This window comes from Carcharodon carcharias, chromosome 17 (assembly GCF_017639515.1).
Source record: "Carcharodon carcharias isolate sCarCar2 chromosome 17, sCarCar2.pri, whole genome shotgun sequence".
NCBI lineage: Eukaryota > Metazoa > Chordata > Chondrichthyes > Lamniformes > Lamnidae > Carcharodon > Carcharodon carcharias.
Window position 1 is genome coordinate 93,663,147 of NC_054483.1, and position 23,788 is coordinate 93,686,934.

A 23,788-nucleotide genomic window follows, 5' to 3' on the forward strand; every position below is an offset into this window, starting at 1 on the left:
ACTCCCGGCAGTAAATGAAAATGCAAAGAAGTCAGTAAATCAATCAACACTTGAATGGAGTGGGCACAATTGTTCTGCATTTACTTTCCGAATACCTTCAATAGCCCATGCATTACTTATCAGTTTCCTCATTTGTTGAATTAAATATTTTAAGTTATAATAGTACAATAAACATTCATATAAGAACAAAAACAAATCTTGGTACTGTAGCTGACTTTTGACATTTTTATAATTTAATTTTATGAGGGTGAAAATCATTTCTCTTCACCTCTCCTTTCAATGCTACATGCCTCCTTCTAACTGGAACACCAGTGGGATTACATGGTCTCAGGCCTCCATCAATATTGCCCTCAAACTGGGCTGACCTTCTCTCCCTTCTGAAGTGAATGTCTGGCCTCTTGATTAACCACTATCCCTAGCAGCAAATGCTGAGAGCCAAACCCCAGCATGTGAGAGATTCATAGCTGCAAACTTGAATTCTACTGCCTTTCTGCCAGGAGGTATTTTTAGACTTCATTAAGTGCTATTGCAATTTACAATTCAGGATATCTTTTCACAGCAAACACATTTTTAAAGAGAGAAAGGCTCTGTAGTTTACAGCAGTGCTTACAGAGTTGCCAGCACAGCATAACACGTTCCCTTCTGTCTCTGTCATGAATTCAGGAAGATAACAATTACTTCAGATTTCATTTGATGCTGACGTCTCTGATGCTGTGCTTGCAAATCAAGCATATGTGTTTCTCATCACTCCGTTTCAACAATTTGACAACAGGCTGAATACATTAGTTCTATTTTTTGCTGTCATGCAATGCTTAAATAAAAATGGAATCAACTTCTAAGAGTAGCATGGGAGAATAAAAATCTGTGGCATGTTTTCCTTCAAGATTGATGTTCTTGTATATTATGCTGGCAAATGAACAGTTTCAACACACTATGCATTTTTACCTTCTATTACTGTGACAAAATGTCCACAGTGTCCTCAATGGTGTCAAAAGTTTCACACTGTAGTAATTCACAAAGGGAAGGAATTTGTGTTAGTTACGTTACAATGTCCTGCACAAATTTTCTCATAGAAACATGCCTCATTATCAATGAACTAAGAAACCAAATTTAAAATCCACCCACACTCCATGGATACTGAGTAGCATCATTATGCGGAGTTGCAGTTGTGTTGTTTGGCATTCAGGCACCCTAAGATTTCTGTTAAGTTGTTCTTGGCCTTTAGCGGATAATATGCCATTTTCCTATTGCAGAATCATGGTATTCAAAATTTACAATGTAGCTTTTCAGTATGAATATGATTCAAGTGTCGGGTATTCCAGAACTTTAAGCCAAACGCAAAATATTGCAGATGCTGCAACTCTGAAAACAAAGATAAAATGCTGGGGAATATTCAGTCAGTCTGCAACTGTGGACAGGAAACAGTTAATGTTTCAGGCCAATGACCTTTCATCAGAACTGGAAGATGTTCAATGTACTTCTAGACTCTGAGACATCAAGTGTTCTGATGAAAAGTGATTGACCAGAAGTATTAACTCCACAGATGCTGCCTGAGAAGCTGAGTCTTTTCCAGTTTTTTCTACTTTTATTCCAGAACTTGGGCCCAAATTTTTGCCAAGTCAGGGGAGATCTGTGCCTTACAGAATGGACTTGGAGCCCCAATTCTGGAAGTCCTACCCCCAAACACAGACCCACCATTTTTGCCAGGGTTTGGGTGGGGTGAGGGGGTGCGGGGAGTGGGGAAGGATAGCGGCAGGTATTTCACACATTCACAGTTCACAGAGGCAGCAGTGCATTTAAAAATGCAGCTGACCTGACTCAGAAGCAATTTTTGTCACCCAGATTTCCGAAGAATGACTCGTGGGCTTTAGGTACTTGAGGAAAAGGTCTAAATCTGCCAGAGCTCCGTGGAGGGGGTCAGGTATACTTTGGAGAGCTTGAGTAGCCTTTTGGAGAGGTCAGGTACCCTTTTGGAAAGCTCAGGTAGCCTTCTAGATGGTCCAGGTATTGCTTTAGGATTGCTAACAGCAGATGTTAATGTGAGTAAAAGGTGGGTATGCTCTGTGGAACTGTCAAGCTGTCAAGTCATTAAAATCCCCTCTCCTGCTAACCATCTAAGAAGCAATGTCTATTGCATGGTGATCCAACAAGAACTTCTTATCAGCAGTTATTAGAGCTCATACTGCAATTAGACTTTGGTAATGAAGTCACAAATCTCTTAAAGTCTGAGGGCCAGATTTTCATCATGGAGATGGGTATCAGGATTCAGAAATTTTCCTGACCCTGCAATTCCAACTCAGTCCTGGAGGAACACACCTGCCCTAGTTGGGGAGATGGGCATGGGCTGGAGACAAATCTGCCACCTCAGGAGCACAGCCTGAGGTGGCAACAGAGGTGGGTGGATTATGAGGTTACAGGTTAGAAGGGCCTCTTCCATTTATTGGGACATCAACGCAGTTCTGTTCATGGTTGTTAGGCCTTCTATCCCTAAACAAAAGCACTTTAAAACACTGTAAAAGACAACTGTAAAAATAGATGACTGGCTATCTGTTCAGCCTGCTTCTGTTGATGCACTTGCCAGAATGTCTCATTATGAATGCTTGGTTGAGCTCCAATGCATTCAGCTGCTGGGCAGTTGTTTATAAAATTGCGAAGGAGCTTTGATCGATTGACAGTTTTATTACCTTGTCAAAACTTGATATTTTTTGAAGGGGTGTTTCATTGCCTGTGTGTTTATTTGGACAGGAATAAAGGGCTCTTCAATTGGCTTCTCACTGTCTGTATTTGATTAACAATTTTATGAGAAGGGTGAAATCTTTTCAAAGGGAATATTGAAAGCCTGATTTTTTTTTTTTTAGTTTCCAACTCTAGGCTAGAGTTTCAAGATGGTTTATAACTCCTTGGAGGACTAATGAACCACATCTCTTGAAAAAGCTGACCTGACTCCATCAAAATTGCAGGGGATTCTGAAATGTCCACTTGCTCCGTCAGAAGCGCTGTGTGTGAGCTCATTACCTGCACTCGTTTCTCATGCCAGCAAAAATTGCCTTAATGGGAATGAGGTAGGAATCCCAGAATTGGGCCCCATTCAACATTTCTGCCCTTCTGCCTCTGCTTGGACGTGTACAGAGGTATGAAAATCTGGCCCTAAAAGATTATTTCTACCAGAAAGTTTGCAGCTGTACAGATTGTGAAACTGTCAATGTTCGCCATCATCACAACTGTGCAACTGACAGCAACATCTGGCATCCTAACATGTTCAGCTAAATATGAAGACCATAAATTTCTGTCAATGATACTCTGCTCATCAACAGCATGCACTGTTGAAATCGGCACAGATGACAATCTTTAGAAATTACTGCTCTATGAGAACTTCCACTTATACTCTGTAAAAAAAAAAGTTATGCCTTGTTAATGAGGTTTAACTGCAGTATTAACAGAATACTAAGCTCATGATTATGACTGCACTGCCTCACTGGCCCTGAATAAACAATTTTATATTTGTAGAATGATAAATGTTTAATATTGTTAAAATTGTTATTTTAAATCCGGCTTATGATATTTCAACTTCTAATGTGTGTGTCACAATCTTTATTTTGCTCCCTGAAAAATATATTAAAAAGTGAGGGATGATCAGGTCATTTAATTCCTGATTTGCTGTGCCAGAATTCTTCAGCGTGATTGGCTGCTTACCCTGCTTGATGACATCATTGCAGCTGGATTCCCGAAGATCTTGTTGAATCTTGTTGCCAGATTCTCGTTAACATCGGAAAAGGTGAAATCCACACCAGAGAGAGATCGCTAGATCTTTGAGGGTAACTTCCTTAGATTTCAGCAGCAGGTGCCATCACTTCATCGCATGATCATAAAATCTGGACCAATATTTTGAAAGCTAGATTCTTTGACAGCTACATACTTCTGGACTGTTAAATGGAAACTGTACTCATGCCCATAGTTTTGTGATGTTGATTAATGCAGTAATTTAAACAGATCTGACTCACTTATGAATATTAACAATTAGAGGGGAAGTTATTTCCTACATGTGTTAGCTGTTACAAAATTGTCACTGTGAATTAACAGGTTATTAAGATGCATTTAAAGCTGCAGTGGACTTTCCTTCTAATTTTGCAATTTGTCTTAATTTTGTTCTTTTCCAGGTAGTGGTTACCATCTGTTGGCACAAAATTATGCTCCTCTGTGGATCAGTCACTCTCTTCCTACTTGGGTACGTTTTACTATCAGCCATGGTTCACTGATGCTATTTTCGCATGAGGCAAAAAGTTGTAGGTTCAAGTCTGATTCCAGGGACAATACTTACATTTTATTTTGTAACTACTATACATGAAGGCACAGTACCACAACAGACCAATATACAAGATCTTCTCATGACCAGCATCTGAAGTGCCTCTAATTTACTGGTCTTAGAAAAAGACGTATAAACAGAAGCATCAGAGTCCATTTGCCATGTAAGATTCAACAAAGCCTGATCAGTACTGCATCTTCAGCAGCTGTTCACCTGGACCTCTGTCTCATCTTTCATCTTTTACGCGTCAGCCTGCGCATACGCTTCTTCCACCACTTAGCTCTCATGTCAACAAGGGTCTCAAAATCCTAGGCTGACATTCCAGTGCAGCATTGAGTGTTGAGTGTTAATTGCATATGAACTATGTTTTATTATATGCAGGTGGCAGGCATTAGCTAGTCTTCCTATAAAGAGGAACAGACTGAAACTGTGGTGGTTAGGTTAGGAGGTGCATGTACATGATGCACATCTCTGTAAACAAAAGCTTGTAAAAATATGTAAAGACTAGCTCCAGTTCTATCCTTCACCACCTTGCTATGTTTGATATAACTACTGTTGAAATGCCTTCTCGATGAAATGTTAAACGGTGGCCTGGTTTACTCTCCCCGATGGATGTAAAAAATCCCATAAATTGATTTCAAAGAAGAGCAGAGGAGTTCACTTTGGTATTGTGGACAATTTTAATCCCTCAAGTGACTTCACTAAAAATGTTTATCTGATCATTACCATTTTGCTGTTTGTGCAAGTTTGCTGCCATGTTTTCCTTCATCTTAACAGTGACAATTCTTCAATAAAGTATTTCGTTGGCCGTAAGGTGTTTCGGGATGAACTGAGTTTTCGAATGGAACTATATAAATGCAAGTCTATCCTTTTCCTTTCTTTATGTTCTTGATTTCAAGCATTCAATACATCTTTTCTACCTGTAAATGATAAATAGAAAAATCACAGGGCTGGAGCATGCAATTTTCTGATATAGATGATTACTTGATACACCAGGCATGCACCAGGAATGCACTAATAGTAGGCCCGATTTTAACTTGGGTGCCAGTTCTCTGTACAGGATTGGAGACAGGTGGTAAATCATCCCGATGTCAGCAGCTGTTTCTAAGTATTGAGGGAACATAAATCACTAAATGTCAAAATGGTTCCTATATAATACATACAGGGGAGATGGTGGACTATTAATCCTGAGGCCTAGGCTAATGCTCTGGAGACACAGGTTCAAATCACACCACAGAGCTGGTAGAATTAAATTCAATTAATAAAATGTTGAATTGAAAGCTAGTCTCAGTAATGGTGACCATGAAACTGCCATTGATTGTTGTAAAACGCCATTTGGTTCACTAATGTCTGTTGTGAAGGAAATCTGCTGTCCTTACCTTGTCTGGCCTACATGTGACTCTACAACCCAAGCAGTGTAGTTGGCTCTTAGCTACCCTCAAAAATATCCTAGTAAGCCACTCAGTTTAAAGGTAGTTAGGGATGGGTGACAAATGCTAGCCTAGCCAGCAATGCCCACACCCCATCAACCAATAAGAAAAACTATACGGCCTGATTTTAACTCTGCACAAATGAAGAATAAGATCTTGATATAATTAAAAGTGGCAAGTGACTCATAAAGAAATTTAATTTCCATTAACAAACTGTGTTTTCCTTTCCATGCAACAACAAGTAGGCTATGAAGTTGGTATTCAGTCATGTTTCTCACATAACAACTATTCTGTATTTATTGTAAGTGTTTAAAACAAAAAAAAGCACAATTATAATATTTTTATATCAATTCATCACCAGTCTGAAATAAACAGCTTTGAGAAGGCAATCTGTTTCTTTCAAACTATCTTGGAAAAAAGACAAAGAAATAATCAACTCCTCACCATTCTTCCTTTCAACTCCTGTTGATGCATAGATTTCATGAAGGGACATTCTGCAAAATGCACATGTTCAAATGCATTGCTATGACTGCACACTGAGACTTTCAATTAAAAACTGTAGTATAAGGTACTGGCACATAAAGAGTTAATGTGGGACTGAGCACAGTACCACTCACACATGACCACACTTAGAGGTCAGTATAGCGTTGGACAGAGCCATGTGTAGAAACAAGCATGGAGACGGCTCATAGCTTGCACCTTTACTGTACCTATGTATATTGTTTCTCGTAGTTAATAAATACTGTTGAACTACCTAATACTAAGAATACCTTAATAAGACTTACAGAACTATGCCCAACACCTTACAACACAGTGGCAGCGAATGGAACAACTCAAAACCTCACAGAGACAGCAGAAGAAAATCAAAATTCTGGCAAACTGAAGGAAAATCAATAAGACCTACTGAACTACGCCCAACACCTTAGAACAAAAACTATAATGTAGGCCTTGCAAGACAATTCAATGGATAAATTTAATCATGCTATTGTAAAATTGATAAAAGTTTGAGCTTTTTGTTCTGTTTAATGTGTTATTTTGAACATTGAAACTTTGGGACTAAGTCCAGGTCAATATGAATAGTTGTGAAATAAAAATAAAAATTGTACAATTCTGATCAACTGATAAAGTTACCCACAAAATTACTTAATCAACATTAGAAATGTTTGCAACTACATCACTTTTCTATGAAGGGTGAGCTACGAAAGTTAAAACTTTCACTTACCCCTAATTGCTGGAAAGTTTTTGCTGCTGTTGACAAATTGTGTGTGTGCACAGAACCCAAAGCATGAAGTAAATCAGACATCCTGTGTCATGTGGTAAGGTGAAAAGGATGAGCAATCCCCCGTTCCTCTGGAGAAATTGTGCATTTGTGCATATAAAAATTCTCAAAATCTACAGAGGTCTCCCCTTTAAGATGGAGATGTGGAGAAATTTTTTTGCTCTCAGAGGGTCGTCAGTCTGTGGAATTCCCTTCCCCAGGAAGCAGTGGAGGCTGGGTCATTGAATTTATTCAAGGCACAGTTAGATAGATTTTTGGGAGACAAGGGCATCAAGGGTTATGGGGGGCTGGGGGTGGGGGGGGGGGGGTGGCTGCGCAGACAGGAAGTGGAGTTGAGACCACAATCAGATCAGTCATGATCTTATCAAATTGCTTACTCCTGCTCCTAAGTCCAAGGTTCCTATGTTCCAGTGTGTGTGAAAGAAAGGTGAATCAGGGGAATTGCAATTTCCAATCTGTTCCTGTGAACCACAATACTTAACGTGTACTGTAACTCATTCTGCACATTTACAAGTAACAGCTGTCAGGAAGGAGTGGAAAATACTCTATAATCCTAAAAAACAAAAAAATCCTTTTCTTATTTCTTTCAAAGTGTAAGCCATTAACCAAAAAGATAGTGTTTCTTGAGATGTGATTTTCTCATGTTTCACTAATGTTTGTACTTTGGTCAGCAGTGAATGTTTATGAGACGATTTGATACTGACCACACACAAGCCAAATCAGTCAGATGATTAATGGTACAGAGAAAACATGGTAGGTAAGGAGGTGCTTCTATCATTCTTAATGGTTGTGAACAGGGCATGGTGTCTTCATTTACTTTGGTCAACAGTGTGGGGCATTAAACCTGTTTGGTAGTGTCTGGCATATTACTAGCTGCACCGATTGCCTAGGCAACCTGCCTCCACAATGTCTGTACCAACCTCTCATGGGCCTTCCTATTCTGAGTCCCCAAGGAGACCATTCTTTGTAGCCCTCACTTCCACAGGTTAAACATCCATGGATGCCAAAGGAAGCCTGGAAGCCTTTCGGCTGCTGAACTCTACCCCATGAGACTACTGCTACTTCACACGTTCTGGCTGATTTCCTGTTCTTCTGTATGTTTCCAGAATCCCCACAAGCACATGCTCCTTTGTTCAGCTGCAGCAATTTTAATTAGATAATTTTCTTCACTCCCAGTGGTGATATTGTAATGAGCAATAGTTTTACCACTGTAAACCCACCGTGAATACTTAATAAGAGACACATCAAGAAAAAGAAGCAGATCAGAAACTAGCACACAAAGGCACTTCAATCACAACCAGCTCCCATTTTTAGTACAGCTGATAGAGTGCTGATGAGACCGAGCGGATTAACGGCCCATACCAGCTCTTGCTTCTCCTCAGAACTGCAGACTGGGGTTGGGAACGAGGCAAGCGGGCACTAAAGCCTGCCTGTCTGCCAGTTCCCAGGCTCCATTCTGCCCCCTACCAGCCATTTTCCCAAAGGTAGGAGGAGGGCAGTAGGGCTACCCGCCTGCATATGGCAAGTAGCCGGTTGTAATAATTGACAGCCTGTAAAGGCCTGCTATTGTTGGTCAACTGGGATCTTCCATTTGGCCTTCAGGTTCTAGAAGGTGGTGGAAGCCAGTTTAACTGCCTGGTGGTGTGCCACTCCCTGGGCGCCAGCAATCCAGGCAGACCTAGAGGCCCTCCCTGCCTGCCTGGGTGCAGTCCGCCCTGTAAGATGTCCCCCCCATTGACCCCCGCAATGGTGGCCAAAACCATGTTTTATTTAAACTTTAAAAACACTTGACTGAGGACCAGTTTGAAGCACCCTCGTCATCACTTATCTTTCATAGAGTCCTGCAGCTGCTTTCACACTGGAAGACTTCTGATTGGTTCTCTATTTTTGGGAATCTGCCTGCCATCCTTAACTGAACAGCAAGCCTACCTCTGGCCATAACTGACCACTCCATGGAAAATCTCAATGAGTGACTCTTTCTCACACAGTGCGGACCACTATTTAAGCCCAACAGTGGGTTTCAGGAGCCCGCAGAGAAAATCCAACCCATCTTTTCCATTACTAATCAGCCAAGAGAAATGCACCCACTGAAAGTGGACACTATCTCCTTGACAATGTAGGGAAATGATGGCCACAAGCCTCTGGCGCCAAGCAGTGGTTTCCTTGGTAGACCCAGATACCATTCAGAAATGTTTTGAGAGGGACTATAGGAATTTATTATATTAATGGACATTGAAACCTTCTCTAGTGGAATCCGCTTGGGATCCCCTGGGGTAGAATAATGTAGGAAAACAGAGAATTATAAATGTTAATGCTATTTAAGGAAATGTGGTGTGCAATGAAGCAGAAGATGTTTAAGGACACTTTTTGGGTTATACATGATCACTTAAATGGAAACTAATGTTAATGGTCAAGTGCCTGGACTACCAGTGTTGCACTGACGTATTTACAGCTGCATTCTCTCTGTCAGTGTGCATGTAATGTTCTGGCCTTAATTCAAGAGCTGCTAGCCAATCAGAGGCTGGCAGCTCAGCACTGCCAGCAGTGCCATCGGGAGTGGTGGTTGCTGCCGGTAGTTGTCATGGCTGGATCCCTGGAAACAGTTAAGTGGGCGGGATGGAGGTCACAGGGAGCTAGTTGCCGGCAAGGTCGAATGCAAGGGCAGGGGCATGACTTTCATCTCAATTCCTGGATGCTGGCTCCCTCGATGGGACACGGAGTGCCTGTCAGTGAGGGGCCCCCTCACCATGAGGCCCAACAGGGTTGCTGGGCAGCCTTCAAGAGCTACAGGAGACCCATGGGATTTCCATTAAATCCCTGAGCCACCATTAAATCCCAATGGGCTCAGGGATAATTGGCTTTAAGTGGCTCATTAATGAGCCTAATTAGTATCCCGCCAAAGGACGGGATTCCTATCTCAGGTCCTTCCCGCCCCCCACTAAATTCAGTACAGTCTTCCCACCGCTGGGAATCAGATGCAGGTACTCCCACCCAATTCCTCCATCCACCCACCATCATGCCCGCTTTGACAGGCTCCACTAAATTCTGCCCCAGGTCTTTGAGTAGCAAAGTTGTGTAGCATGCAGCAGATAATGATGTTCCTGGAAGGCTGTGTTACAAGGTGCTCCTGATGTTCTCAGCCATCTGAAATACTGATGTGCGCAATAATGATCCTGGAAGTTCCAAGGGCCTTGTTATAAACTTCCCTTTGCCTGTGCCTGTAGTTTCTGCCAGACATCATCAGTTAGGATTGACCAGGTTACTTTGAAGTCCCCTATTGATGTTGTGCTGCAGAAAATTGTCTGCAGGAAAAGTGTGTGCACCCAGCATTTTGAAATCAACATCAGTAACCTCTCTTTGCGAAAAAGAGGAAAATGTACCCATAAATTTTTAAAGGGCATTGTCATCCAATTCGGCAAGATTTTAACAGCAGGTTTAATTCATTGAACAGCTAGAACCAAAAACTTTCCAGTAACAGTATGTTGTATCTGTGAAAACTCATGCCTTTTTCAAGCCAGTTGAAAAGATATTGGATAGGATTGTCGGGCCAACGGGGGTCTTGTCTACCGGTCGGAGAACCACAGGGAACCCCAGTCGGTTCTATCGTAGGCCTGGCGGAATCTCGGTCAGTTCTATCGAAGGCCTGGCAGAATCAAGTGCCATTCAGGCAGTTAAGTGGCCACCTTCGGGCCTTCCCCCATGGCTGAGGCCCCCGGCGGAATCTTGCCTGCAAAGAACTGCCAGCCAGAAGCCGGCAGCTGCCCATTATCGCCAATGCCAGCAGGAGTAGTGTCAGCTGTCGGCAAAGCACCTGCCAGAGGGCCCAGAATCACCATGGGATCCCAGACCAAAGACAGGTGAAGGACGGGTGGGAATTGCAGGGCGGGAGCCATGGGAGGGAGTCAGGGAGATCGGAGGCGAGGCTAGAGGGGTGGCTTACAGCATGCCCCCCCCTTCCCGATGCTGGGTCCCTCAATCAGGGGCAGAGGGTGTCCGAGTGAGGGATAGCACAGGAAACCACTGGCAAACCTGACGGAGCTTGTTGGACGGCCTTCCAAGGGCACAGGAAAGCCATGGAATCCTCACTTAATCCCTGAGCCGCCACTAAATTGCAGTGGGCTCAGGGGTAATGGGTGCCAATTGGCTTATTAATGAGCATCATTGTCATCCTGCCACCCGTCTGAGATTCCACATCCGCCCCTTCAGTCTTAATCAGGGCGAGGTTTTGCCCCCACCAGGGAACTGATACAGGACCTTTCCCACAATTACATGGGCCTGGTCGCTATGTTTCCCACTGTGATTGGCTGCATTAAATTTAGCCCATTTACTTGAACCTTAGTTACGATGGTCTAAGAAACATGCAATTTGTAGCAGGAATAGTGAATACACAGCAGAAAAGTCATTACATAGTGTTCTCAACATAGTTCTGTATCCAGTAAGCGATTTAACCAAAATAGCAATAATGTAACAAAACTACTGATGTTGTGTACAAAGTTAATGAACTAAAAGTAAGTCATTCTCTGTCTGTCCCCCTCTTCTCCGACTTTAAATGAGGCCTCCCCGCAGTGATAACAGGCTGGGGGCAGAGAGTGGAGCTTACACCGGCAGCTCCAGCAGTCCCAGCAGCGCCAGAGCTCAGTAGTGGGCGCTGCTGGAACTGCAAGGAGGCACACGGAGATCAAAGATGGACATGGACCTAGGCTAATCCTGGTATTTTAGGGCAGGGAGGGATCAGACATCCTAGGAAGCAGGTGAGGATGATGGGGGCATGGGCTTTGGAGACCAGGTGCGGAGGCATAAAGGGAGGGTGGGCAAGTTTTAGAGGGGGTGCCCCCTGATGTACGCAGGGCACCTTCCAAAGGATGTACGCCCCCTTCCTTTCTTCCTTTTCACCAACTTTGGTGAAAAAAACAGCCTTGTCCCACTTGCCCACCTGCCACTGCCCAGTGCATTATGGCAGTGGAGGTGCATTGCGAGCCTTAAGTGGGCAGTAATTGGTGACTTAAGGGTTCAATAGGCCTAAGGGCGGGCAGGCTTGTGGGAACCTTACCCACCCCCTATTATGGGGAACAGATCGGAATTGGATGAGAAGGTAGTGGGCTAGCTACCCAACATATTTTACGTGCTCCCCCCACCATCCCCACCAGACATTCAGCGGGGGCCCTAAAATCCAGCCCTTTGTCGGTGGAGAGAATGGGGGAGGAGGAGGTCTGTAAGTCATGAAAGTAAAGGTAAAGTTGGCATTTAAACTAGAGCCTTTTACTCTGTCATATTGGTTTTGTAACCTTAAATATGTCACCAGCAGGAAAGTGGAGTTCTCTGAATGCTCTTGTGCATATATACATGACATGTCATTTCTCCTCTCACCAGAGAATGGTGAAAATAAGCTATTTAACTCAATGTTGCCTGTTAACAATTCCTTTCAGCAAGACACCGGTCCTGGCAGGGTATCTGGTATATTTGCCCAACATTTCAGCTTCTTCAATTGTTGGGCCTTTCATTGTATTCCTTGTGAGATTTACACATATAGGTAAAACCATTTTATTACCTCTGATTAATAATGAAAAATTCAATAAAATGTATCAAATAATAATGTCTTGGTCAGTTGACATGATGCCACTGTTGAATGCTGCATCAAAACGGTAGTGGTTGACATAGCTCTTTTAAATAATTTACAAAGTTATAAACCAGCAATATAGGATTCAATATTGAGTCTCTCACAGTCCAAGTGTTGCATTATTCACATTGCAGGACTCAGCTTATCTGATTTCTCAGATCAACAACTCTGACAAACTTTACTCATTAAAAAATTGTCAAATCCAAAAAACATATCAAAATATAATATGCTTTGGATTGCACAAATAAACAGAATTATTTATTGTGTGAAGTTTTAAAAATTTGAACATTAATATATTTTAATTGGTGTCAGGGGCACACTATGAAAGCGTAAGCATACTTTTTTCCTGCACAATTTGAACAATCTTGTTATATACTGCAAATCATACAAGAGCAATTGATTTCTAAAGTATCCTTGGACATAATCTAGTTTTGTATAGTTAGTAATATTTGAAACAGAAATATGTACTATATATAAAAGCCAGCATAGCTACATAATTAAAGCTCTGTGCTAGTGTGCAGTTTGAAAAACATCACACCTCATCAATGTCACACTTCAAAGCATCTTAGACCCGAAGGGTGAAAATTAGTGACTTGCCGAAAAAAGATACCTAGTCCACAAGCTAACAATCAAATATCAATTCAAAACAATATAAACAGATCCAAAAAGACAAAGAACCAAACAATAATTCAGCAAAAAACAGAGCAATCACAGCCCTAGCCTTTTTCAAAGTTACCATTCACAAACTAACAAATATTACAACACCAGCCTATCAAATTGTTCAGATAACTTTACACTGCTTTCAGCTGCCATGTTTCTTATTCACTCGGGTCAGTCTCTATAGCTAGAAATAATATTTATAAAAGAATCGCACAAAAATAATGTTTTACTGTACTCACCTTCTAAACCCCCCAGTTAAAGTCACAATGGCGTCAGGTGTGTAATAATGGACAATATTTTCTATGATTTGACCTACAGCTTCTGCCTCTGGTCTCGTTACAGCACTGTTGATGTCTTCATAATACAAAAAGCCTAAGGAGAGGAAAGTCATTAAGCACTTCGATGTGTGGCTGTTTCTTAAAAGTTAAACCAGCTGGTTACAGTGGAAAGTTGAAAACACCGATGCTTACATTTTACACCATGAATAGTTTCTTTGTTAACATCGCAACAGCAGTAGATACCCTCGTGCAAATTAAAATGCACAGAGAAGCAAGTCTGCAGGTTGTTTTAAAGTATTGGGTTATAATTCGTACAGAGGCCAAGAATTCCTAGCTGTACCTGCAAATCTAGAAATTCATATCCAGGCATGTATTAAAATCATTATTGTCAGTCACCCTTGGAAAAGTTTGTGCTCATGCCAGTCATAGATTTTATGTATGATCGACTAGTTCCAAAGAACCACACAGGTTAGTTTGACCAAATTCTTCCAGGCTGAGTTGGATAAATCACAACTGCAGAGGGCGCATTTCGCGCACTTGTATTAGTTGGTGCCTGTAATTATTAAAATAAAGCAGATCTTTAGAAAAGTTGAAGCCAATTTGTGTATATTTCCCTGGACTAAAGTATCATATAAGTCCTTGTAGAAGCAACCCAAATGGCAGCCTGTAAACTCTGCTTACAAGGTACGCTTTGCTGTCTATTATGCCCCAGACTGCAAACATGTTCGCGTGTGCTCCTGCTATCATTTCCTGTATTAGAATTTTGCAAAAGCGGATTGTGGTGTAAAAGCATTCGAGATTGCCATGCATTTATTGAATGCAGTGTTATTTTGGTAGCCTAAAATAACTGATCATCACTACTGCCAGAAAGACAGCGGCTCTCACAGCCGTGGTCAGGAGCACCATTTGCATCGAGGACTTAAAGACAGGACCGGGGGCGGGGTGCCGGGGTGCTCGGGGCGATGAGGGAGCAGGCAGGCCAGCGGCGAGAGTACGCATCAGATAGCATAGCTGAGCGGGGGACATTAACAATCGCACAGGCACAAACCAGTGCTGGTATTGGCTGATGGAGGCACACCAATGACCAAAACCAGTGGGAGGACCCATGTGGATCCATGGGTGGACACAATGCGTGTGCATGTGTAACCTTACTTGGTGCCTGGGCGATCAGCATCAGGGGTTACAGTGTATCTTCCAAACTTCACTGCACAGTTGTGTGTAGAGAGTGTAATCCGGCCTGCACATGTAAGGCAATGTTGCAATGTTGTTTCATGTGCCACCTTTATACTTCCCGGATAACAAGGGCAAAAGCCAAATAATACTTTATACACAAAAGCAAAGTTTGACCTCAGGCTCTTGTGTTAAAAAGTATTAGCCCATCTCTAGAACACATGTCTATTAGTAATAATTCTAGTGCCTACTTTAATCCTAGGCCCTGAAAATCCATAAACCATAGGGCCCAATAATTATGCCATGATTACTGACACGGAAACCTCCACAGCTGATCCCAGCAGATGTTCTGAGGTCAGCAGGAGGTAACCCTACTTTAAATTCTATTAAACCTGTGCCTGCACTGAGAACACATCTGAGGAAACTGCCAGATCAGGAAGGCTGGGATGCCAGACAGAGGGTTTCAAGCCTGTTCCTGTTTCTTCCCTGGAATGAAATGGAAGATGCCACTTCCGCACATCACCATTTAAAAATAAAAAGGAGCTAAATATGGAAGGGGGAGATATAATCCTTGATTCCTGCCTGGACTTTGAGTCATGGAAACTTGGACACAAAACCAGGTTCCCCCCTATATTTCCCAGACATAAAGCATGGAACTATATTGTTGCACCTTCTGTTTTATCATTGTCATTCTGGGGGTTTCCTTTTTATTCATTTATGAGATCTGGGTGTCACTGACAAGGCCAGCATTTATTGTCCATCCCTAATTTCCTTGAGATGGTGGTGATGAGCTGCCTTCTTGTACCACTGCAGTTCATGTGCTGTAGGTACATCCGCAGTGCTGTTAGGGAGGGAGTTCCAGAATTTTGACCCAGCGACAGTGAAGGAACGGCGATATATTTCCAAGTTAGTTGGTGAGTGACTTGGAGGGGAACTTCCAGATGGTGGTGGCGTTCCCATGCATCTGCTGCCCTTGTCCTTCCAGATGGTAGTGGTCGTGGGTCTGGAAGGTGCTATCTAAAAAGCCTTGGTGAGTTTCTGCAGTGCATCTTTTAGATGGATACACACTACTGCCACTGTGCATCGGTGGTGGAGGGGGTGAATGTTTGTGGATGGGGTGCCAATCAAGTGGGCTACTTTGTCCTGGATGGTGTCAAGCTTCTTGAGTGTTGTTGGAGCTGCACTCATCCAGGCAGGTCACACTCCTGACTTGTGCCTTGTGGATAGTGACAGGCTTTGGGGGTCAGAAGGTGAATTAGTCACTGCAGGATTCCTAGCCTCTGACCAGCTTTTGTAGCCACAGTATTTATCTGGCCAGTCCAATTCAGTCTTGTCAATGGTAACCCCCAGGATGTTGATAGTAGGGGATTCAGTGATGGTAATGCCATTGAATTTCAAGGGGTGATGGTTAGATTCTCTCTTGTTGGAGATGGTCATTACCTTGCACTTGTGTGGTGTGAATGTTATTTGCCACTTGTCAACCCAAACCTGGATATTGTCCAGGCCTTGCTGCATTTGGACACGGACTGCTTCAGTATCATGTAGCATGTGCGAGTAATCAAAAGCTTCAAAAATGAAGCAGAATATATATCTCACCTCATTTCTATGGGTCATTACTTGGCAGTCAGCCACATGTGCAATTAATACTTGCCCTTGCCTTACTCTGAATGGAGGGCTGAGGGCAAGGAGCAAAGTAAGTGCCACATTTTTCATAGGCAGCAGGAAGACTGCTGCTTGTGGATGAAAATCAGAAGGCCCGGAAGCTCACAGCCATTGGTTAGAAGCAAAACCATTTCAGCTGTTCCTGATTGAAACAAAATGGTGTGAATAATAAACATCAATGAGCAGAACCACTCACTTGAGTCTGACTTGGCCCTGTAAGAATCATTTCTTTGATCGTGTAGGTAACTGCTAACATTTCAGCTACTATTAATCCTATGGTGGTAGTGTGTTATGGTTCACTCAGAGGGTCGAGTTGCTGTGGCAACATACACTTTTACAATTTTACAACTTTTTCACTATTGCAAATTTTATGTTGTAGTCTGGAGCTCTGAATAGTGATGCTAGAGGCTTCAATATTCTTTCCATCACATGGCTGACCAGGAATTTCCCCCATACTTACCATCTGCCATTGGCATGTGTTGGCAGAATTTACAGGTTGATGCTCTTCCTTGACCATCAAGTCCCAGGGTGAGACTCAAACGTGGAGCTTCCGGCCCAGAGGCATGGGATGCTACCAACTACACCAAAATCCCTCCTCATTAATCCCATACCTCACAATAATGATACTTTTAGATGCTGCGTGGGCTGTGTCCCACAATTAAATTTAAAGGTACTGAACACTGAATATGAAGAGGTACATAGGACGAAAAATATTTCAAGAGGGCATTGCTCATCAGAAAACCCGAGGATATGTTTCTAACAATGCTTTTTTTTTATTCTGTCAGTAATGCAGTCTGTTATACTGAGAATTTTGCCATTACGATTACCATTGCTATTATAAATATTCGTACTATATATATATTACCATTTTATATTATTTACATCAGTTTATTTTTCTATGGGGATAACATATGAAGGAGGTAACTAATCAAAATATCAGAAAGTCTGCAATTTTATTCAAATATCAGACTCACTTGGCCTGACTTTTAACTCTATGAAAGTATATGGGCTTTGAGTGAGTTACAATCTTGCCTACTTATATTAAATACTCAAGATCAAAAGCAAGATGTCAAAGGCTTTTTCCTGAAGTCCCCAGTAAATGGCATTCACATCTTAAATAATGGAGTATGATGTAGTTTGGTAAGAATATTATTCTAGTTTAACACAATTAGCCATATCATTTAATCTATTGCCATATTGAAAATATGTCAAAATGCATTTGGTATGTTACATGTTTAAAGAGAAATTCAGCAATTCAAAGTTCTTACCACCACATTAACTCCCAATGTGGTGAGAATTCCACTCACATCTCCGTTACTACCTCAACCCTGACCCAGTTTCCCAGGTTCAGCATCTTAAAAGCAGAATTTCAAATACTGAGAGGAAGCCTACCAGTACAATGGAGGAAAATCATGGCAGCCCTGCAGTATACACATCACGGAATCACCCAAAGAGGCAAGAAAGGACACTAAAGACAAAATTAAAAATGTATTTGGAGGCCTCTGTTGATTCCAAGGCCTACCCAAGTGAAGCTATGGGGCAGAAGTGGAAAGAGTGGAGGCCTCTACTAGGCCTTCTTTTCTCACTAGAAGAATCCTGAAGCCTTCTTGCCAGTATCCTGGCCTAATGCCACCTTCCACTAGGCATTCCTGTCAAATTAACCAGGGTGGATGACAGGGAAATAGATTTGGAACTGAGGCTCCGTGAACCTGTACATGTAATGCGCTGGGAGGGAGGGATTGGTTAGCAGTGGTCCTGACTACAACCGGGGAGGGAAAATGAGGTCATGTGATGGTAGGCCTCATGGCAATTTTGGGCAGGATCATGGAGGAAGGCCCAACCCAACCTATCATCAATGCCCCACAAAAACCATTACATGAATGCATATCCCAAACAATTTTGAATGCTAATTTTGCTTCATAATGTAATGTATCCCCACTGTGGAGCATGAAAGTAAAGAAGAGAAAATGAAGGTAAACAGAATTACAATAGTGCTTATTTTGACCATTATGTTATTAATGCATAGAATAATTGAACAATGCACAGTTCCAAACATTACCTGCCTTCTGCATTTTGGTAAATTTCAAATCCTTGGCTGCTTTTACTTCCTCTAACGTCCGAAACCCTTGCCCATACCACTTATCCGCAGTCTTCAATCCCACACCAAAGACACTGGTGAACACCTACAGTAAAAGAAATTACATTAACAGGGAACAAGTTACTCTGTCATGGATCATAGCTTTGGCACATATTCATTGTTATCGTTTTGACATTGTTTTCAACAAATAAATCAAAATATTATAGGGGACAAAATGACGTGAATTAAAATGTAACCTTTTTCTGGTAGGATTTTACTAACTTGAAATAATCTTGTTAATGTCCTCTTCTAAATTCCATTCCAAGATTTCTATAGATTTACATATGAATTAATCAGCTTCAGTAACTCACCAAGACCTCTCAGACAGCACCTTTCAAACCCAAGACCTCTACCATCTCGAAGGACAAGGGCAGCAGATACATGGGAACACCACCACCTGCAAGTTCCCCTCCAAGCCACTCATCATCCTGACTTGGAAATATATTGTCGTTCCTTCACTGTCGCTGGCTCAAGATCCTGGAACTCCTTCCCTAATGGCACTGTGGGTGTACCTATACCACATGGACTGCAGCAGTTAGAGAAGGCAGCTCACCACCACCTTCCCAAGGACAATTAGGGATGGGCAATAAATGCTGACCTAGCCAACGACATCCACATCCCATGAACGACTATGAAAAAAAAGCTTGTGTTAGGGGCACGAGGGGAGGTTAATTTAACCAGCACTATTTTCTCCTCTCACCATCATCTGTAAGCAGAAAGGTATTTTGATTTGTTTCCCTCTTTATAAGTGGTGGGGTATTTCCCATCCTCTCAGTTTTTCTGTGTGATCCAATTTTCTATTAATAACATCACAGCAAATTTGAGATAGGATGAACTTAAAGGGTTAGTTTATTTGCACACACTCAAAATGCAGGAGGGGTTTTGATACGTCACCTCCACACACAGACAATAAAAAGAGGGATGGAGAAGAGAAGGATTTACAGAACAAGGCCACGAGAAAATAAATATCGGTTCACTTGAGTTCCAGAGTCCAGAATCAAAGCCCAATGAGGTATTCCTTCACAGAAGCTGACAGGTTGAAACTGAAGCTGTATAATTCACTTTTCCCGTGGTGTTGGCTTCACAAGATAAGATAGGCATGCAGAGATGAATCAGCATTATAGGCGATGGTGCAGAACTTCCAACAGAAGCAGTGTAGATGGGGCTAGGTATTCAACCTGGGCAGAGCTCCTTTCTGTGTGGCTGCTGCTCAGATGTTAAAGAACAGACTGAGATCTTCAGCTCAGCAAGGCAATACCACTTGTTCGACAAACCAGAGGCCTATGTAACATGATCACCACCTCTCCACCAGGCCTTCAACAAAGGATTTGTATCCGTCATCTGGAATTCGGCCCCAGCCATTATGAGTTGAAAGGAAGGTTGGAAGGGCCTTTTTCTTAGCAGACCCTCAGTCTCCTGCTGGTAAGCATGGGTTATCAAATGCAAATGGCCTTTGTACAGCTCCCTTTGAAGTCGGGCTGTGTAGTCCCCATGTGATCGTTAGTGGCTCCTCAGAGATAACGAGGTATGAGTTTTCCCAAAACTGTAAAGGGCTTCTTTTATTCTGGGGTCACAGACAGACATAGGTTCAGCCATTTTAAGGATTTGTCCTACCAAGGTCCAGTTTTAATTTTAGAAATGGCAATGTGTATATACATGGTTTTTTTTTAGATAAAAATGCATAGTATGAGGTCTTAGTCCATCACAGTTCTCCCGGCCTCGGGGGAAAAAATGAGTTCTGTTTCATTTTTTTCATGTGGCCCTTATGAAAGAAAAACAAGAAGTAAAGTAGTATGTATTCATTCTCTCACTCACACTGGCAGGTCAAACACACAGTTCGCAGGGGCAATGGCAGTTCTCCCTGCTGCATTATTTTTGAGGTTTAAATCTGGGTTAGTGCATCGGCAAGGACATTGTCCTTTTCTGAAACGTGGAATGTTTAGGAAGATTCAAAATCTGCCTTTAGGGGGAAGCCTATCCTTGGTTAGATTTCTGATTTTCCTATGTCGGGGATCAGACGTAAGCAAAGCCCTTGGTTTCAGAACTCTTTACCATGTATCTCCTAAAGGGTCTGCGGATTTTACATGGTAGTTAGCACTCAGGGGGGTGAGTAATGGTCAAGCAGCTCTGGGCTATCTGCAGGGGGATGTTGGGTGCCTCGCTCTGTGAGTGCAAGATCTTTTGATCATAGGGCTGAGCTGCTCTTGTCCAGCTTAGCTCCTCACTGCCCACCTTGGTAACCTGTGGGTTCAGTTGTCCCAGCCTAGGCACTGTGATTGGGCTGATGATCAGGAGATTGGGTTTCTTTAATGGGAATTTGGCCTCTTTCAGGGAGTGCAGTTCAGTATCTGACTCGGGCGTGAGCACACCTAGGATGTTCCAGTTACTGTTGCGAGGCAATAAGGGGTAGGTACTGCAACAGATAGGTAATCTTCTCCTGAACCTAGGCCAAGCTTTTGGGGCCCAGATGTTAGGAAGACTGCCTTCTGGAAGGGGTCTCTCTGACGTCCATACCAGGTAGGGCTACAGTGCTGCAGCCTGGTACGCTGATATGGGTCATTCTAAATGCAGCAGGAGCTCCATCAGGTTGCCTCGCGGTTCTGCATCAAGGTGGGTGAATATGGGATCCAATCTGGTTGGAATTTCTCTGCTGGTCAGTTAGGTGGTAGGCTTCATGTCGTTTGGAACACTACTTCCTTCTGTTGGACGGTCAACTTCACTGTGCCTCTCTGTGACTTTTCACCTAAGTAAGGCACCACTCTCACGCTTTCTGGGTCTATTTGGGAATTTTCCTGGTCCTCATTTAAATTTGCCATAAACCAATCATTGGCTCCATAGCTGGGGCTTTAGCTTGGGAGTGGGCACTCTCCTAACTTGTTCCAAGTCCCCTGGGACACTCCTGCCCTCAAGTGGAAGTGTAGCTCTGGCTATCCTTGCTTGTAGCTTTTCAGTTGGGTGAGGCCTCTCATTCCCTGCTTGCTCATCTGTTTGGGGACTCCTTGAGTCCATATTAGATTAGGAAAGAAGGTTTCCGCCAGTCATGCTTCTGGCAATTCCTTAACCTTTTCCTTTCCTGGTTTAATAACTTGCCTTCCTCCAGGTTCTTTGAATATGTGGGGCATCTTCATCATGATCTCTATCCCTGCTCTGGGACTTCTCTGGACCTTGTTTAATTCGGGGATATTCTGAGAGTCTTTTTTCAATTCTATTGACTTCTCCTGGACCTCTTTTAACTCTACTGGCCTGGCTTTGGCCTTGTTACATTCAAGCAGCTCTCACTCAACGGACATGTGTTTTATTTCACCTTTTTGAGCCTCTGACTATTTCCCAGCCTTCTGCACTCCAGCAGATTTCTGTTGGCTGATGTTGGCCTCTTTCCTTTCACTAGCTAACACTTTTGCTGCTAGCAAAATAGTTTCCGAGGAGGAAATCAATTCCTGCTATTGATAATTCAGGAACAATTCCTACCATGAAAGGGCCTGAAACAAGGTCACACTCTAGGTGGACCATATAGAAGGGTGCAAACACAGATCCTCCTCCCACACCACTGATCAGGGCTTTGGTCTTCAGGAAGGGCTCGGGGGGTGAGGGGTGTAATTCAGCATGAAGAACTAAGTGGCCCATGTCCCTGAGCAATACAATGGGCTTGCTCAAGTTTTGGGGTGAGTAGAGGAGCACTGTTCCCGAAAGGGCAAAGATTTCGGAAGCTCTCTGGGATTCTGTCCTACTCAGACACACATGGTGCCTTGCCCTCCAAGGAGTAAGTTTCTGCAGCAAGGGACTCTGCCTGCTCTGGGGTCTCCTTTGGGGGAGGACTCATGAGGAGCCCTATTCGACCTTCAGGCTTTCCTCGCAACTTCCATCACGCAGGTCTGGAATGGCTGGTTTTATTACAATGAGAATACACCAATCTCCGGGGTTCTCTGTTCTGGCTGCAGGAGGGCTCTCGCACCCTTCTTTGTGTTTTCTTTTCTGGATGGGGGGGTGCAGTTCCTACCTAGGTCGCCCTGCTTATCTTTCCAATGGTCATGGGAATGGTTTAGAAAGGGTCTGCCTGAGTTTCTAGGCCAATGGTTGAGATCATAGCTGTCTGCTGTGATTGCTGCATCCCGGGCTGTGAGGATTCTCTGCTCCGCCAAGTGCGTCCTCAGGCTGGAGGTTAAGCAGTTTTTAAATTCCTCTAACAATATTAGCTCACACAATCGCTCACAGGTACGTGGGATCTTAAAGTGCCATACCCATCAATCAAACGCAATTTGCTTCCAGCGTTCAAATGCGAATGAGGTTTGTGTGGGCTCCTTATGAGCGTTCCGGAATTGCTGGCGATATGCCTCCAGAACTAACTCATAGGCATTTAGGATGGCAGCCTTGGTCTGCTCATAATTCATGAACACATCAGGAGTCAGCATGGAGTAGACCTCTTGGGCTCTCCCTGATACCTGACCTTGAATCAAAAATGTCCAGATATGGCCATTTTAGCTGTCCTGCTACTTCCTCATAAGTGGCAAAAAATGACTCCATGTCACACTCTTCAAATTTGGGAATTAATCTAGCACACTTGAGGGCCTCAGAGAGTGGTTCTGGGTTAGGGAGATAGGGGATGCTACCAAATAGAGAGAGATTCTCCCCCGCAGCTTCCAACTGTCTGGTCTCTCTCTCCCTTTGAGCTGCCACCTCCATTTCCAATTTTCAGAGCTGGTATTCTTTCCCTTTCCTGTTCCCTTGCTCTCTCACTTTCTCCCGTTTTCTCTCCCTTCCCTTCTCCTGAGCCTCTCTTTCCCTCTTAAATTCTAGCTGCATTCTGAGCTTTTCCAACTCGAATTTGGCTAGGGGAGGGGATTCAGAGTCATGTTTGGGCTCTTCCTGTACCTGCTCTTTCAGATATGTGAGATCCAAATCTTCTACCAACAACTGGACTTCACTTCACTTTACTGGGTAATGTTAACTGTACCTCTCTAGTAAAAGCTTTCAGCTGCTCTGTGCTAAAGTATGTTAATGTTTCACCGTTCAGATCTCCTTGTTTGACCCACATCTGTGCATCAAAGGTTGCCATTTTCTTAGTGTTAGGGAAAAGGAATTTGCTGTGATAAGTTACTGTGTTTTAAAATTTGTTCCTGTCCCTAGTTTTTCCTTTTGGCTACTAATTGATTCTTTTATACCAGATTTGGCTGGTGTCTCAAAATTGGACTCCAGCCAAATTCAAATGGGTGATCCCAGATTTGAGCTCCCAATTTCTGCCACAGACAGGAGGA

General features: G+C 43.0%; 1 protein-coding gene across 1 annotated transcript in view; it reads right to left on the bottom strand.

Annotated features, from left to right (window-relative positions):
• Positions 1 to 23,788, bottom strand: part of dntt (deoxynucleotidyltransferase, terminal) — a 304,739-nt gene that overhangs the window by 195,836 nt on the left and 85,115 nt on the right. The window contains exons 6-7 of the mRNA XM_041210212.1: positions 18,459 to 18,582; positions 13,529 to 13,661 (exon numbers count right to left, since the gene is read on the bottom strand). Of these exons, the coding sequence (XP_041066146.1) occupies positions 13,529 to 13,661; positions 18,459 to 18,582 (257 nt within the window). The remainder of the gene's footprint in view (positions 1 to 13,528; positions 13,662 to 18,458; positions 18,583 to 23,788) is intronic.